General features: G+C 37.5%; 1 protein-coding gene across 3 annotated transcripts in view; it reads right to left on the reverse strand.

The window, feature by feature from the left end:
- The window catches only part of mcm3 (minichromosome maintenance complex component 3), a 102,897-nt gene that overhangs the window by 46,955 nt on the left and 39,680 nt on the right, over positions 1 to 16,262 (reverse strand). For all 3 annotated transcript variants that reach the window (XM_035422280.1, XM_035422281.1, XM_035422283.1), the window contains exon 10: positions 13,799 to 13,973. In XM_035422280.1, the coding sequence (XP_035278171.1) occupies positions 13,799 to 13,973 (175 nt within the window). The remainder of the gene's footprint in view (positions 1 to 13,798; positions 13,974 to 16,262) is intronic.

Below are 16,262 nucleotides of genomic sequence, written 5' to 3' on the forward strand. Positions count from 1 at the left end.
ATTCCTTTACATAAAGACACTTCCACCATAAATTGATGCAGAAAAGGCAAAAAATTGGTGCATAAAAATTCACCAGAATGCAGGAAATTAAGTTGCTCAAAATTTCCTGGGGGAGGGAGCCAGGAAAAACCCTGTACTACTACTACTCGCCTACTACTGGCGAGAATGAGCTGGGAGCTCCAACTTCGAGGAGCTGCGGGCTCGCAACTCGCCATTGAGGATTTAAACTCACTGTCAATACTTTTAACGACAGGCCTAGCTTTAGCAGGTTTTAATTCATTAATGACTTATAGACAGAGGCTTGCAAGCGTGAGTAACTTGCCCTTTGTGTATGCTGAAAATGTGATTTTGAGATTAAATAGAAGCAGCCCCAAACCCCAATCAAAACTTGTATTCCTCAAAATAAATTCAAAGACTATCCAGTAAATCTGGTTTCATTTAATTGTAGCCTATTCATTTAGTTAAGTAGCTATGTAAAGGCTAGCTATCATTTCACCCACACATGCCATTAGAAATTGTCTAAGCTGTAAAAACTAAAGTAATAAATGCGTTTTCTGTACAATTAAATACACCTATTAAATAACAAATGCAATAGATGCATTTCTGTAAAAACACACATCTATATACTGCGTATAGTCTAGGCTAGGGGTGGAGGGAGATGCCACTATTTGTATATGTATGTGTTCAACCATCAAAATTATTTGTATTTGTATTCAGATAAATTGGAAGTGGGCATGGTGTAAACCAGAAGTGAGTGAAGTTTAACACAGAAGCTGTATAAAATTCCCCAAATTCCTGATTTTTACTATTATAATCACTGTAAATGCAGTTGTTGAGATATGAAAACATTAAAGTTTGTGTTTACAATGACATCAATGATAATCTAAGTTTAACAACAGGTAATTTGCTTTCTAACTTCTTCAACCTGGATGACGTCAAATGGTGTCATAAAACACCCCCTTTAATCTCTGTTGAATTATTTTCTTACTTCAGAAAGTAGGATAATTTTCTTTCTTTTTTTGTTGTTATGCAGTGGACTCTCAAATATGTCATACTGACCCACAATAAAAACCGGATTTGCATTTGAAAACCACGACTACATTTCGCTAGATTTGTCATAAACAGTACTAGCTGCTGAAAACACACACATCACCAATCATGCTAAATTGCAGTTGTAATACTTCAGAAACTTGCCTCAGAATCAAAAGGTGTCAGTAGAACAGCCACTTCAAACCATAATTCCATTTAATGATGAACATTATGGTTCTGGAGTTGAAAATTAAAGTGCACTGAAATATGACATGCAGTCGAGGATGAAGTGAAACCAAAACAGAAGTATTCACACTATTCTGACAACGTGTTGTTTTTAAACACTGCTATAAAATATTCTACAACTATACTGACTATTATAACTACTGGAACATAACTATTGTTTTACAGGCAATACAAATCCCTATGTCACTCTCAAACTGCATTGGGATTAATCTAATTCTTGTAGGCTTTTGTCACCTGCTTCAATAGCCTGCAGCCCAATTATTCAGTTCATGGCAAAAAATAGAATTAGTATTTATATGTGCAGTATGCATATAATATATCATTTGTATTCTACAATTATTTACTGTTAAACGTAGTTAGTTATTGTTTGAATTGATTGCACTGTCATCAAAATAAAAAAACAAACAATCTAATTGAACAATTTCCGTTTGCTAGGCATATTTCTGCCAGGTACTCTGCTGATATTTCTATACATTGTAAAGCAATGGTAGGTCCAATTGACATGGTTTAATGATGTGGTTAATCCATACAACCTATTCTTGTAATGTAAGATGATATACCTGAGCTTTTGGGTTTGGAGATATACTCAAGTAAACCCTTTTTTTTAAGCAAAAATTATTTAATAGGCCTAACAACTAATTCATATCATATCCAGGCCTAAACTTGACATTTTCAGATAGGGACAAGTCTTGTGAAAAAAATGAGGGGCTATCCTATTAGATAAACCAGTTTAATCAATAAAAGACATGCCAGTGTAGTGAAAAAACAGCAAAATCACAGTATTTAACAAACAATGACCAATATGTTATATAGCCATAACAGGCTTTGTACTAACACTGAGGTAAACAAATCAAGTCAAATCAAGTTTCAAACATAGGCAGAATGTTTTTATAAATCAAAACATAGCTACTCATTCTTACTCTGAACTGCATAGTACAAACTGCATGAACCTCACCACCCCTACCTGAGGGACACAAGTCAGTTATGAACACAAAAAATGCTTTTATAATTCAAAAAACAGTTCCTTCTTCATTATGAACTACTCTACAGCATGAGCTGTTAATGAAATAAAAAAATATAGAATGCAAGGCTAACATGTTCTATTGTTTTTTGTAAGTGAATAGTTTCCCCCCATCTTTGTTGAAGCATACCTGCATGTTTGATTTGCATAAACTTAGATAAAAGGCAGAAAAAAAAATCGAAAAGCTTACCAGGGTGGAATACATTTTCAGCTATTAGCCTATACTTAGTCAAAATTCTCTAAGTTGTACTTAGTGAAGATAATCTCCTGAACATAAGCTGGGAGCGATAAGGAGACACGACATCCCCTGGAATACTAAAAAATTTATTTTAGGAAACGCTCGTGCGGGGCAGGTCAGACATATTACAGCCACATGAACCTGTGCCGGGTGTATCATCAGACCACACTTTTACTACCTACTACCGCCACGCTGATGTCCAGTGGCGTCAGACATATCCAGCATTACAACATAGTTTTTTACACCAGCAGCAACCTAATTTAATAAAGATTACAAAACTATATATTGCAAAATTATTTTCTTGAAATAACTACAAAGTTGAATCAATTTCAATGTTTACATTTCTAAATTATAGCGGTTTTGTTATAACGGCGAGAGGAAAATGTATTGAGGCATATTACATGAACACTGAGAAAAGCACTAAAATGTGCATGACAAAACACACAATGGAAATAAATAGTTAAAGAAATACAATGCAATATTATTATTATTATTTGTTTTTTAATTTTATTTCTTAAAGTAATTTCTCCAGTCATAACAAATTCAGCACATTCCTCCCTCCCGTCTCCTTGGAGCGCACTTTTACATGCCTACGCACTGTCAATCTCCTCTTATCAACTCCAAAGAACGTGCAGCTTTGGTGGTTTGTTGGGACCGCATGCAGTGTCCACAATCATTCCTCTCCACCCTAAAGGCTTTATCAACCTCACTACACAATTGCACAATTAGTTTTGATAGCGCTCGATGGAAAATCAGCACGAAAGCGCCAGTTGAATGATGCTTAAAAACAAAAACAAAAAAAAGTAACTGAGCAAATTCTGAGTGATACCTCTTTTTTGTGAGCAGAGAGCGATTTTGGAGCGGAGTGGGGAAAAGGACATGGAGAGGTGAAGCGGAGCACAAACACAGGCTCAAAAGAAAGGAGACTCCGCTCACATAATCTAGTTAGGGGTGTAGCAGCCAATAATGTAATAACTACCGTTAATGTAATAACTGCCAATAACGTAATCATTTTTCTGTTCTTAATGTAATAAGTCGATAATGTAGTAACTGACCAATAATGTAATACATTTTCTGAACCAATAACGTAATAACTTTTTGCATATAATGTAATAAGTTATTACATTATTGGCTGGTTATTACATTATTAGCTGGGTTTTTTTAAAAATCATTAAAAATGTAATAACAGGAGCCGATAATGTAATAATTATTGGCTATAAAGTATCACACTTCCATGACACTTACCCTTGTTTCCTCTTTCAAATAGCTGCTCAAAAACCTGACCACACATGTACACGCACGCACGCACGCAATTACTCTTATGTCATATAATATGAAATCTATACCTCTTTGAAGATGCTTTGTCCACGAATACAAAGACCACCATTTCTTTTCATGAAAAATGTCATCTTTAATTAAATGTATTTAAATAACTTTTTCAAGCAAACTGTTTCAACCACACTATTATAGCTATTCAGCACTCTATCTCTCTACGTATATATACCAAACCTGACTCCTGAAAGGTTACATGAAAATGTATTACCAAATCAGAATCATTGCCCTATTGACATCCCTGGCTATTTCAATACAGTCATGACAAGCTCAACAAAGAGTCTAAAACTGAAGCAAATGATATCTATAGTTCATTCTTTTTCATTTTTGCCATTTTCTCCAATTCTAGTCGTTATACCAATTCTCTGTGTGTATCATGGTCCTGGTCGACGCGCTATCCTCTGTTGGTCTGGGGAGGGTGTAGACTACCACATGCCTCTGATACATGTAGAGTCGCCAACTGCTTCTTTTCATTACATTACATTACATTATAGGCATTTAGCAGACGCTCTTATCCAGAGCGACTTACACAACTTTTTACATAGCACTTTACATTGTATCCATTTATACAGCTGGATATATACTGAAGCAACGCAGGTTAAGTACCTTGCTCAAGGGTACAACGGCAGTGTCCTTACCCGGGATTCGAACCTACGACCTTTCGGTTACGAGCGCAGTTCCTTACCCACTGTGCCACACTCCGTCCCACCTGACAGTGAGGCAGAGGTGGGAGTAAGTCACACTTGTGCAAGTCACAAGCAAGTCTCAAGTCTTAACCTTCAAGTCTCAAGCAAGTGCCATGTCACTGTGTTTACATTCAGGCATGTCAAGTCGAGTCACTAGTAAACGTCAAGCAAGACAAGTCATTGCTCAGGTCAAGCAAGTCACAAGTCAAGTCACCATGAAAGAAGTACTTAAAACAAGAGAGAAAGGGGCACAATGGCAAGCCATGTTTTGAGAAAACTGCACCTGTTAGTGCTAGCTAGTTAGAGTTAGTTTCTACAACTAGGGATGGGCATGGTTAGGATTTTATCAATACCAATACTACTATTGATACTGCTTATCAATACCAATACTTATCAATACTCTTATCGATACTTCCTAATTTGGAGTGCAAAATACATGTTGTTAAAATAATTAATAGTTCTACTTTTATATTAGTTTGGGCAAAAAATATTTAACAATAGTTCTGTTGATAAAATGAAACATTGTTTTCTGAGACAAAACATGATGCTGGGACCAATGGTATAGATACTGTAAATGTAATGTGTATCAAGAGAACGTTTAGTTCTTTAAAAAAGGGACGGTAAACCATCCTTTATTATTATGATAAAACTGAAAGATGCGTTACCAAAGTTATCTTCGTAGGTCATGTTATATACTATATTTTACAGTTTAGAATTTTGCATTAAGAGGTTGAAAGTTGAGCACAAGGGATAATAGTGCCAGTTTGGTTGAAGAAGTTATTTAAATACACTTGATTAAAGATTATATTTTTCATGGAAAGAAGTGGTGGTCTTTTTTATTTGAGAACACAGCATCTTCAAAGAGGTATAGATTTTATATTATACAACATAAGAGTAATTGTCTGTGTTTGCAAACATGTGTGCTCCCACTTAATTTGGTACTCAAATGGCAAAGGAGTATAAGGCAGGGCTGGAGATAAGTCTAACCATCAAGTTACACAAACAATTAATTCCTAGAGAGAGAGAGAGAGTAGGTGTGTGTGTGTGTGTGTGTGTGTTTTCTCAGAGTTAGAACTAAGATTCAGGGGTCAGGATTGGCCTGGTTTGTGAGCATCTATTTGAAAGAAGCAACAGTAAGGGTAGGCCTAAGTGTTATGTCTGACACTTGATAATAAATAAAACTTATAAAATAGTGATACAAGCATATTATTACAGTATTGGCTCTTATTATTACATTTTTAATGATTTTTTTAACCCAGCTAATAATGTAATAACCAGTCAATAATCTAATAACTTATTACATTATGTGCAGTTATTAGGTTATTACGTTATTGGTTCAGAAATTTTATTACACTATTGGTAAGTTATTACATTATCGACTTTTATTACATTAAGAACGGAAAAATTATTACATTATTGGCAGTTATTACATTAACGGTAGTTATTACATTATTGGCTGCTACAAGGGGTCCAAGCAGCGAAGCTGGTGGAACCCTATTGTATCTGTTAGGATTATTATTCTTATTATTTTTCTCCGCTAAAAGTGTCTGAGGCTCAGCAACCATACGTCCTAGAGGAATCAAATTTGGCAGGTGGGTTCCTATGGCCTCCCACTACTCAGGCACTAAAAATCACGTATGTCAGCCATATGGTGGCGCTATAACAAAGGGTAACGCGTACAAGGCCATAACTCCCACACCATAAGTTAGATCAACACAAAACTTAATCGACATATGTATCTGAACGTGCTCTACAACTTTGCCATTGGCCCCACCTATGTCCGCCATATTGTTTGCCCGCCATTTAGACTTTTTAGTTGGGGCGTGGCAGTTTTCTCCGCTAAAATGTCTGAGGCTCAGCAACCATAAGTTGTAGACCAACCAAATTTGGCAGGTGGGTTCCTATGGCCCCCCACTACTCAGGCACTAAAAATCACCTATGTTGGCCAGATGGTGGCACTATAACACGAGGGTCATACTTTAAAAGGCCATAACTCCCACACCGTAAGTCAGATCAACACAAAACTTCATCGGCTGATGCATCTGAATGTGCTGTCCAACTTTCCTATTGGGAGCACCTATGTCCGCCATATGGTTTGCACACCATTTGGACTTTTTCATTAGGTGGGGTGCGGAAAAGCTGGAGCTCCAAATCTAAACGATTACGACATCGAGTAAACTTCTTTACGGCAAGCGACAACCATGGCGACGCAAGTAATCCGACACCGTAGGTCTGGTTTTTAGCAGTGAGGAGACGGTCTGACAGTGCCACCTAGCGTGCATGCTAGGATAGGCTACCCAAAGTTTTTTAGTAAAAGCTTTCTGAGAGGATGAATAATTACTTTTCTTTGGCATGGATCCATTTGAAGACAGTATCGGGTGAGTTCGTTAAGTCTTTAAATCTGTCATTATGCTGAGAAATAGCTAAACCATTTCATTGATAGGTTCTGAGTTTCTGTGCAAACGCGCGAAAACACGCTGGTATAATGAAACAATGACGGTAGCCCCATACATATATAGTCCGCTTCGTTCCGTTGCTACCATAACATAACGACCTACAGCTGCAGTTTCTCGCTGCAATTACTAATATTGAATATAAACAAAAGACGCAATTTATGCTGTAGTCTTCCAATGTCTAAATAAATAATACGGTCCATTTGAAGACAACATCGGGTGAGTTCGTTTAGTCTTTACATCCGTCATTATGCAGAGAAAAATCGTATTCTCAATTTAATCTCTAAATTGACTGTAAGCTTAGGGTTGTAACTACGTAGTTGTTTCGTAGGTGACTTAACTTGTCTTAACTATTGCTTGTATTTGTGCATGGACTGCGTTGTTGCTGTTCTTGTTTGTGTTAGTGTTAATCCTACAGGGTTTAAGTTGAACAATGCGGTTGTTCCTTGCACTTAGAACAGTAGGCTGCTGCCCTCTAGGGTTTTCGACACACTTGCTCCTGGTTATGGTTATACATTTTTGTTGTACGTCGCTCTGGATAAGAGCGTCTGCCAAATGCCTGTAATGTAATGCAATATTCCGTAGCAACAAGATAAACCCGACATTAGCCCTAAAATATGCCAATACAGCAGTGAAAACGCTGCTAACTGAATGACGAAATAAGCGAGACTAACTTTTAAAAAAAAATTACCACGTCATTCTACAGTCAATATCTGGGACTAAACATTGAATAAATATACAATCTTACCATTGGTTTTACGCGTAGAGATGTCCCTTTTGCGAATGAGTGGCCATATATTGTCTTGGATAATCCGTTTGTGAAATGTCGGATATTTTCAAAAATAGCTGTGCGTAATACCACACCTGTTGCTTACGGCGTTGTCGTTATTCTTAGTCCAATTTGGCTTTATTGACAATTCATTTATTCAGTAGGTGAGATTATAAGCTTTCTAACGATGTATAACATGTCTGATTTTGCTTTTGGAATAGCGTTTTATAGGTCAACGTAACTAAAACTTTTTCTTATCTGCCAATGTCTAAATCAATAAAACGGTAGTCTACTTCGCGCGCACCACGCAATTCGCGAGTTGATATAACGTCTTTTTTCCGTTTTTTCTCAATGTCCTATTTATTATTTGAAATGTGCATTCATGTTATTATTTATTATTCTATCTGTCTCTGTGGCGCTCTGAAATGTGCATTCTCTGCTAAACTGAGCAATGGATTGGAATATGTGTCTGACGTAGTGTTGCACGGTATACCAAAACTTCAGCACTTTCTCGGCACTTAAAAAAAAATTTAAAAAAAATAAATAAATAAACGGTTCGGTATTAGAATATTCCGACGTTCGGTAGTTTTGAGTCAAATGTAAAAGCCAGGGAAAATTGTCTCCCGCATTACTGATTGAGAGGATGAAAAGTGTAATTTGTCAGAATCTTCGCTAGAAGGCAGTAGCAACTAAGGTTGGCAAGTGAGGTGACCTGCGCTTGTGCATTCTTCGTGGTTAATACAGCACAAGCTTAGACTCAGTTCACTTCAGTAGCAACAGCTGTTCTAATCTGTAAATATTTTATTATAGGAAGATGCTGTATTATTAAAATATGCTGTTCTTAGATCTATTTAAAAATGAAATATCTGCTTAAAGATTATTTCGTTTACAATTGTAAAATTTTAGAAATATATTTAATGTATTTTTCTGTTGTTTAGTGTTGCAACACTATAGGCCTATGCTTATTAATATGTTGAACAGGCTTCAACTTAACGGTTGTTAATGAACCAGGTTGTTAATAAACCATGAATTCGAAAATGAGGTCAACCCTTGTGGACATTACGTTTCTGATCTATTAAGGTAATTTCATTATCGTTAGGTACCGAGTATCGAATTAGCATCGTTTAAGTTTCAAGTATCATTTCAATATTGATTATTGTGATACTAAACCTGGTATCAGTATCAAGGTCAAAATTTTGGTAATTCATTTAATCAGTAGGTGAGAGTATAAGCTTTCTAACGATGTATAACATGTCTGATTTTGCTTTTGGAATAGCGTTTTATAGGTTAGCGTAACCGAAAATCTTCTTATCTGCCAATGTCTAAATAAATAATACAGTTGGCTACTCTGCGCGCTGCACGCAGGTCGCGAGTTGGTATTTCGTCTTTTTTTTCTTTCGTTTTTTTCTCAATGTCGTATTTATTATTTGAAATGTGTATTTGTGTGTTATTATTCCATCTGTCTCTGAGGCGCTCTGAAATGTGCATTCTCTGCTAAGCTGCGCAATGGATTGGAATATGTGTCTGACGCCTATTTTAGTTGTGGCGCGGAAGCGCTGCAGCTCTACATACACGCCGGACCATCTAAATGCTGTTTTATAATTTTGCGTAGTCTGCATAGTTTGCATAGCATAGCACAGCTAGATGTAACTTGTTGCAACGAAGACATTCACCTAACAAAAGCGCTTTTAGTCGCACATTTAACGTTGCCTATCAGTTTTGTGAATTAACTGTTATAACCTGTTAGTCAGAGCCATATGCCAGTGACTTCATGTCAGCAGTCAACCAATCATCTTCTTTACGGCGTATGCGGGCACTGGTTACTAACTATGCGCTTTTATTTTCTTGAAGAGGTCTGCGTCTTCAACGCGGCCGTGGTCTGCAACCGTCGCACATTGCGCACACCCCCTACACAGACCCATTTTTACCTGTACTATGCAGAAGCATAAAACAGCCTTTAGTGTTACGACATAGTAAAGGCCTTTACGCCTAGCGGCTAGGAGACATCCATGGCGATGCAGTAGATATGCTGGGTGAAGGTATATGATCATGAGGACAAAACCATTTAAAAATCACTCCATAGGTGGCGCACTTGTGCCAATGCTTGGACCCCTCCCAACGCCACTTGCGGCTTTAATTAACATTAAAGCCGCAAGCGGCGTTGGGAGGGGTCCAAGCATTGGCACCATCGCGCCCCCTATGGAACGATTTTTAAATGGCTTTGTCCTCATGATCATATGCCTTCACCCAACATATCTACTGAATATCATGATGATCGTATAAAATATTGATGACTTATGGCCAATTTTGTGCTAAGAGACGCTGTCAGATGACTTAGTTACGTCGCCATGGATGTGTCCTGGCTGCTTCCCGTAAAGGCCTTTACTATGTCGTAACACTTAGATGGTCCGGCGTGTATGCACAGCTGCAGTGTTTCTGCGCCGCAACTAAAAAAGGTGTCACACTAGTGTTGTCACGATATCAAAATTTTGACTTTGATACCGATACCAGGTGTAGTATCACGATAATTGATACTGAAACGATACTGATTCAATACTCAGTACCTAACGATACTGAAATTACCTTAATAGATCAGAAACATAATGTCCACAAGGGATGACCTCATTTTCGAATTCACGGTTTATTAAAAACCCGGTTTATTAACAACCTTTAAGTTGAAGCCTGTTCAACATATCAATAAGCATAGGACTATAGTGTTACAGCACTAAACCATAGAAAACTATATTAAATATATTTCAAAAATTAAACAATTGTAAAGTAAATTATCTGTAAACAGGTCTTTCACTTTAAAATATATCTAAAAACAGCACATTTCAATAACAATACAGCATCTTCCTATAATAAAATATTTACAAATTAGAACAGCTGTTGCTACTGAAGTGAACTGAGTCTAAGCTTGCGCTATATCAACCACGAAAAAATGCACAAGCGCAGGTCACCTCACTTGCCAACCTTAGTTGCTACTGCCATCTAGCGAAGATTCTGACAAATCATAACTTTTCATCCTCTCAATCGGTAATGCTGGAGACACATGTCCCTGGCTTTTACATTTGACGCAAAACTACCGAACGTCGGAAAATTCTAATACCGAACCGTTTCTTTTTTTTTTTTTTAAGTACTGAAAAAGTGCTGAAGTGTCGGTGTACTGTGCAACACTACGTCAGACACATATACCAATCCATTGCTCAGCTTAGCAGAGAATGCACATTTCAGAGCGCCTAAGAGACAGATAGGATAATACATATTTCATATAGCCTAATAAATACGACATTAAAAAAAAAACGAAACGAAAAATCAACTGGACATTCCTGCTAGCATGCGTGCTGTGCGAAGAATATCTTATTATTTATTTGGACATTGGCAGACTACAGCATTTACGTCTTTTGTTAATATTCAATAGTAATTGCAGCGAGAAACTGCAGCTGTAGACACAAGAAAGTCTGTTATATTATGGTAACAACAGAATGAGGCGGACTACATATATAGGCTATATTTACCGTCATTGTTTTAATATACCAGCGTGTTTTCGCGCGTTTGCAGAGAAACTCAATTACTATCAATATAAATGGTTTAGCTATTTCTCACCATAGCCTAATGACGGATGGAGATGGGACGAAAATAATTTTCAACCGTCCACCACATTTTAGCAACGTCCCAACACTCTCGTCATCACTGTTCCATGGGTCACAAAAACTATTACACTAACGCTTACATTGCAGTGTGAAAAATCCACATTATATAATACCACTAACCTATTTAAAGACACCCAATTTCAAAAAGAACGTATATAACGAAAAGAACGTATATAACCGAAATATTTTGAGCAGTAATACTTACATAGCAACATGACATTTTATCTGTGTTTAGTAGCCTAGTATAGAGACAGAAAATCAATGACAAAGTCCTATCCGCTTCTGTTTTGCGTCAGAAAACGATGTCAGATAGGTCTATCAGCAAAGAAATGGCTTAGCTAAGCCCTGAAGTCCTCAATAATAATAGTACTCTACAAGAAATTATGAAAATCGTTGACAACGTTTAGTTAGGTGAATCGTCTTTTATGCTACGCCACAGTGAATGCGCTAAGAAAATATTCCGTTGCGCTGAACTATAAAACGCTATTCCAAATGCAAAATCATACATGTTGTACATCGTTAGAAAGCTAATACTCTCACCTACTGAATAAATGAACTGTCAATGAAGCCAAATCGTACGAAAAACGGCGACAACGCCGTAAGCAACAAGAATCACAAACGGATTGTCCAAGACAATATATGACCACTCAGTCGCAAAAGGGACATCTCTACTCGTAAAACCAATGGTAAGATTGTATATTTATTCAATGTTTAGTCCCAGATATTGACTGTAGAATGACGTAGTATAATTAAAGAAAAATTGTCTCGTTTATGTCGTTATTCAGTAAGCAGCGTTGTCACTGCTGTATTGGCATATTTTAGGGCTAATGTCGGGTTTATCTTGTTGCTACGGAATATTGCATTGCATTACAGGCATTTGGCAGACGCTCTTATCCAGAGCGACGCACAACAAAATGTATAACCATAATCAGGAACAAGTGTGTCGAAAACCCTAGAGGGCAGTAGCCTACCGTTCCAAGTGCAGGGAACAACCGCATAGTCCAACTTGGACCCTGTAGGTTAAACTGATTAACAGTAACACAAACAAGAACAGCAACAACGCAGTCTATGCGAAAGTACAAGCAATAGTTAAGACGAGTGCATTAACTAAGTCACCTACGAAACAGATAACTAGTTACAACCCTAACCTTACAGTTAATTTAGAGATCAAATTGAGAATACGATTTCTCTCAGCATAATGACGGATTTAAAGAGTAAACGAACTCGCCCGTTATTGTCTTCAAATGGATCCATGTCAAAGAAAAGTAATAATTCATCCTCTCAAAGCTTTACCTTAGCGTATTATTTATGTAGACACTGGCAGAGTACAGCATAAATTGCGTATTTTGTGAATATTCAATGTTAGAAATTGCAGCGAGAAACTGCAGCTGTAGACACAAGATAGTCTGTTATGTTATGGTAGCAACGGAACGAAGCGGACTATATATGCATTACCGTCATTGTTTTATTATACCAGCGTGTTTTCGCGCGTTTGCACAGAAACTCAAAACCTACCAAAAAAATGGTTTAGCTTTTTCTCACCATAATGACAGATTTAAAGACTTAACGAACTCATCTGATACTGTCTTCAAATGGATCCATGCCAAAGAAAAGTAATTATTCATCCTCTCAGAAAGCTTTTACTGAAAAACTTTTGGTAGCCTATCCTAGCATGCACTCTAGGTGGCACTGTCAGACCGTACTTTCACTGATAAAAACTAGACCTACAGTGTCAGATTACTTGCGTCGCCATGGTTGTTTCTTGCCGTAAAGAAGTTTACTCGATGTCGTAACCGTTTGGATTTGGAGCTCCAGCTTTTCCGCACCCCACTTAATGAAAAAGTCCAAATGGTGTGCAAACCATATGGCGGACATAGGTGCTCCCAAAAGCAAAGTTGTAGAGCACATTCAGATGCATCAGTCGATGAAGTTTTGTGTTGATCTGACTTACGGTGTGGGAGTTATGCCCTTTTAAACGATGACCCTTTGTTATAGCGCCACCATCTGGCCGACATAGGTGTTTTTTAGTGCCTGGGTAGTGGGGTTCCATAGGAACCCACCTACCAAATTTGGTTGGTCTACAACTTATGGTTGCTGAGCCTCAGACACTTTTAGCGGAAAAAAATAAGAATAATAATAATCCTAACAGATACAATAGGGTTCCACCAGCTTCGCTGCTTGGACCCCTAATTATACTTGCTGTGTAAAATTGAGCCTTCTGTGGCTTCTTGGTGATATTGTACTCCTGATAATAACACTGAGGTTCTCCACTTATGTAAGTTGCTCTGAAGAATGTGATTGTAATGTAATAAATGTAATGTAAAAGTATACAGCAACATATGTATTTTGAGCCTGCATGCGAGCCACTCACCTGTGCCATCATCCTCCCCAGGGTTGCGGTAGCGATGCATGCGCAGCACATGGTCTGAAATCTCACTGTCCTGCTCCAGGTCCATCTGGTCCAACATGATGAAAAGCAGGTCGAAACGCGACAGCAGGGAGTCCTGCAGCCCGATGTTCTCCATAGGGGTCTTATACTGGTCATACTGCAGAGAAGAAACCATTAACCAATGCTGGGGAGACTACTCTTAAAATGTAGTTCATTAAGATACCAATTATAAGACACTGAAGGCATTTAAACCGCAGCACAGCTAGCAGTAAGTAATTAACTACATCAAAGCTTCATAAAAAAAAAATTATTTTATTTTTTATTTATTTATTTATTTTTAAAACAGCCGTGCCAGACACCGGCCAACACTACTGTTTTTTAATGCTAGCACTCTTTAAATAACGTAAAATTTCATTCATGAATTAACAGGTCATTTTGTTCATATTTTTTTAAGCTGCAGGGTTTAAAACGATAGTCTGCCGTCTTGCTTAAAAATATTTAAAAATAAAATACGGCAATGTCACAGTTTGAAAACAAATTTACTATGATTTAAAGGTCCAGGAAACTGAAATTGGTGAATTCTTTGCTGATGTGTTGCTTTAGTACTTTTTTCGCAAACGGCCAAGAAATATTTGTAACTATTGTTACAAAAAAAATAAAAAATGTATAAAAGCCTATGCCGAAACTGGCTTTCCTCCTTGGTTAAATGCCAGATTCGGTGGGCGGGATTAACGGAGTGTTAGTTACATAATAAAAATATTCAGTCCATTGAAATCTTCTACGTGTAATATGTAAATGACACTCTTACCAAGTTTGTGTGGGTGAAGTTTGAAAATGCTTAAGCACTGCCCTTTCTCTAGATGCAAAGAAAGCAATATGTTTTTTTCTTTCCACAAAAATGAAGAGACCTACAAGAAATGGGTATTATTTCTGGAGCCCAGGGCCACTGCAATATTACAATAACCCATACAGTTAGTATTTGCAGTGCCCATTTTCACCCGGAACAATAGGTAAGTAGGCCAACCATCAGCTAGTGACAATTAAATAGCTTTATTTGGTGTAATGACCGGAGTTTGAGACAGAGTCTAATGTTAGTGTACAGTAGCTCAGGGTTACAAAGTTGTTACACATTGAATGATATTCAGGTTTAACTATACAATGAAGCCTACTTTATGTTGCTTTCTTACATTTGTCTGGTAGTGTAAGGTTACTGCTCTAACCATCTCTAACCTAGCTAGCGATGAGGACTGGTTTACATTAGGGGTGCACTGATCAATCGGCCGAGAATCGGAACTGGCCAGTTTTCACAATCGTTGACTGGCAGGTTTATTTTTTATTTTGGCCAATCGGTATTCCGGTTTCATGGCCTAAAAAACGTAATCAGAGTCCATGTGCAAGCTGCATTGGAATGCTGCCACTATATCTTTCCCAAAATGTCATACGTCTGGAAATAATACAAAGCATGTTAACCAGACATTAAACCCCTTCACACAGATCCCAAATCACGGCAATCCTCACCCATTTTAAAACTCCAGATGTGAGTGACACAGAGACTTCAAAAATGGCTTAACTGAAGCAAGACAGTTAAATGAAGCAAGATTGGCTAAAGATCTATGAAGCAAAATGTTAGCAGTGTACCCTGGTGTCCCTTAGTCTCACCAAATCTATCCAAAATGTCTAAATTGCAGTGAATCATAATCATATTTAAAGGGGAATTACACTTTATAACACTTCTGCTTCTCATGACTGATACTGTCTTTCTAATGAATGTGTCACCCTTCATTTTTCGATTAGTTATTTAATTTTAAAATTTCTAACATTAGAAACAAAGACCTATTTTTTTTAGTGCAAGTCCCCATAATAGTACGGTTTCCGGCTTTTTCTTCTTATTCTATTTCGTTCCGTGGCAAAATCGAGAATAAGCAAAGCAAAACAGTTTAAAAAAAATATATATATATGTCCATGATTTTTATGACCAGCCTAATGTTATTGTCTGCAGGTACGCCCACATCAGAAGTCGCGCAATGATATGCATCCTCGAATACCGCATTAAACTGCCTGGGTCTACTTCCTGCATTTGTAAAGGAAACCAACAAAACAGCATAAAATATTAACATAATGAAATAACTAATTGAAAAATGAAGGGCGACACATTTATATTATAAAATTGGATGATGAAAGAAGTAAAACTAAACAGAGTAAGTAATTTATGTTGTTATGTTGTATGTTCAGGGGCGACATAGCTCAGGAGGTAAGACCGATTGTCTGGCAGTCGGAGGGTTGCCGGGTCAAACCCCACCCTGGGCGTGTCAAAGTGTCCCTGAGCAAGACACCTAACCCCTAACTGCTCTGGCGAATGAAAGGCATCAATTGTAAAGCGCTTTGGATAAAAGCGCTATATAAATCCACCTAGAGGCCTCCCAGTCTGCTGCCTTCCTACCACTAC

The sequence above is a fragment of the Anguilla anguilla genome, chromosome 6 (genome assembly GCF_013347855.1).
Source record: "Anguilla anguilla isolate fAngAng1 chromosome 6, fAngAng1.pri, whole genome shotgun sequence".
NCBI lineage: Eukaryota > Metazoa > Chordata > Actinopteri > Anguilliformes > Anguillidae > Anguilla > Anguilla anguilla.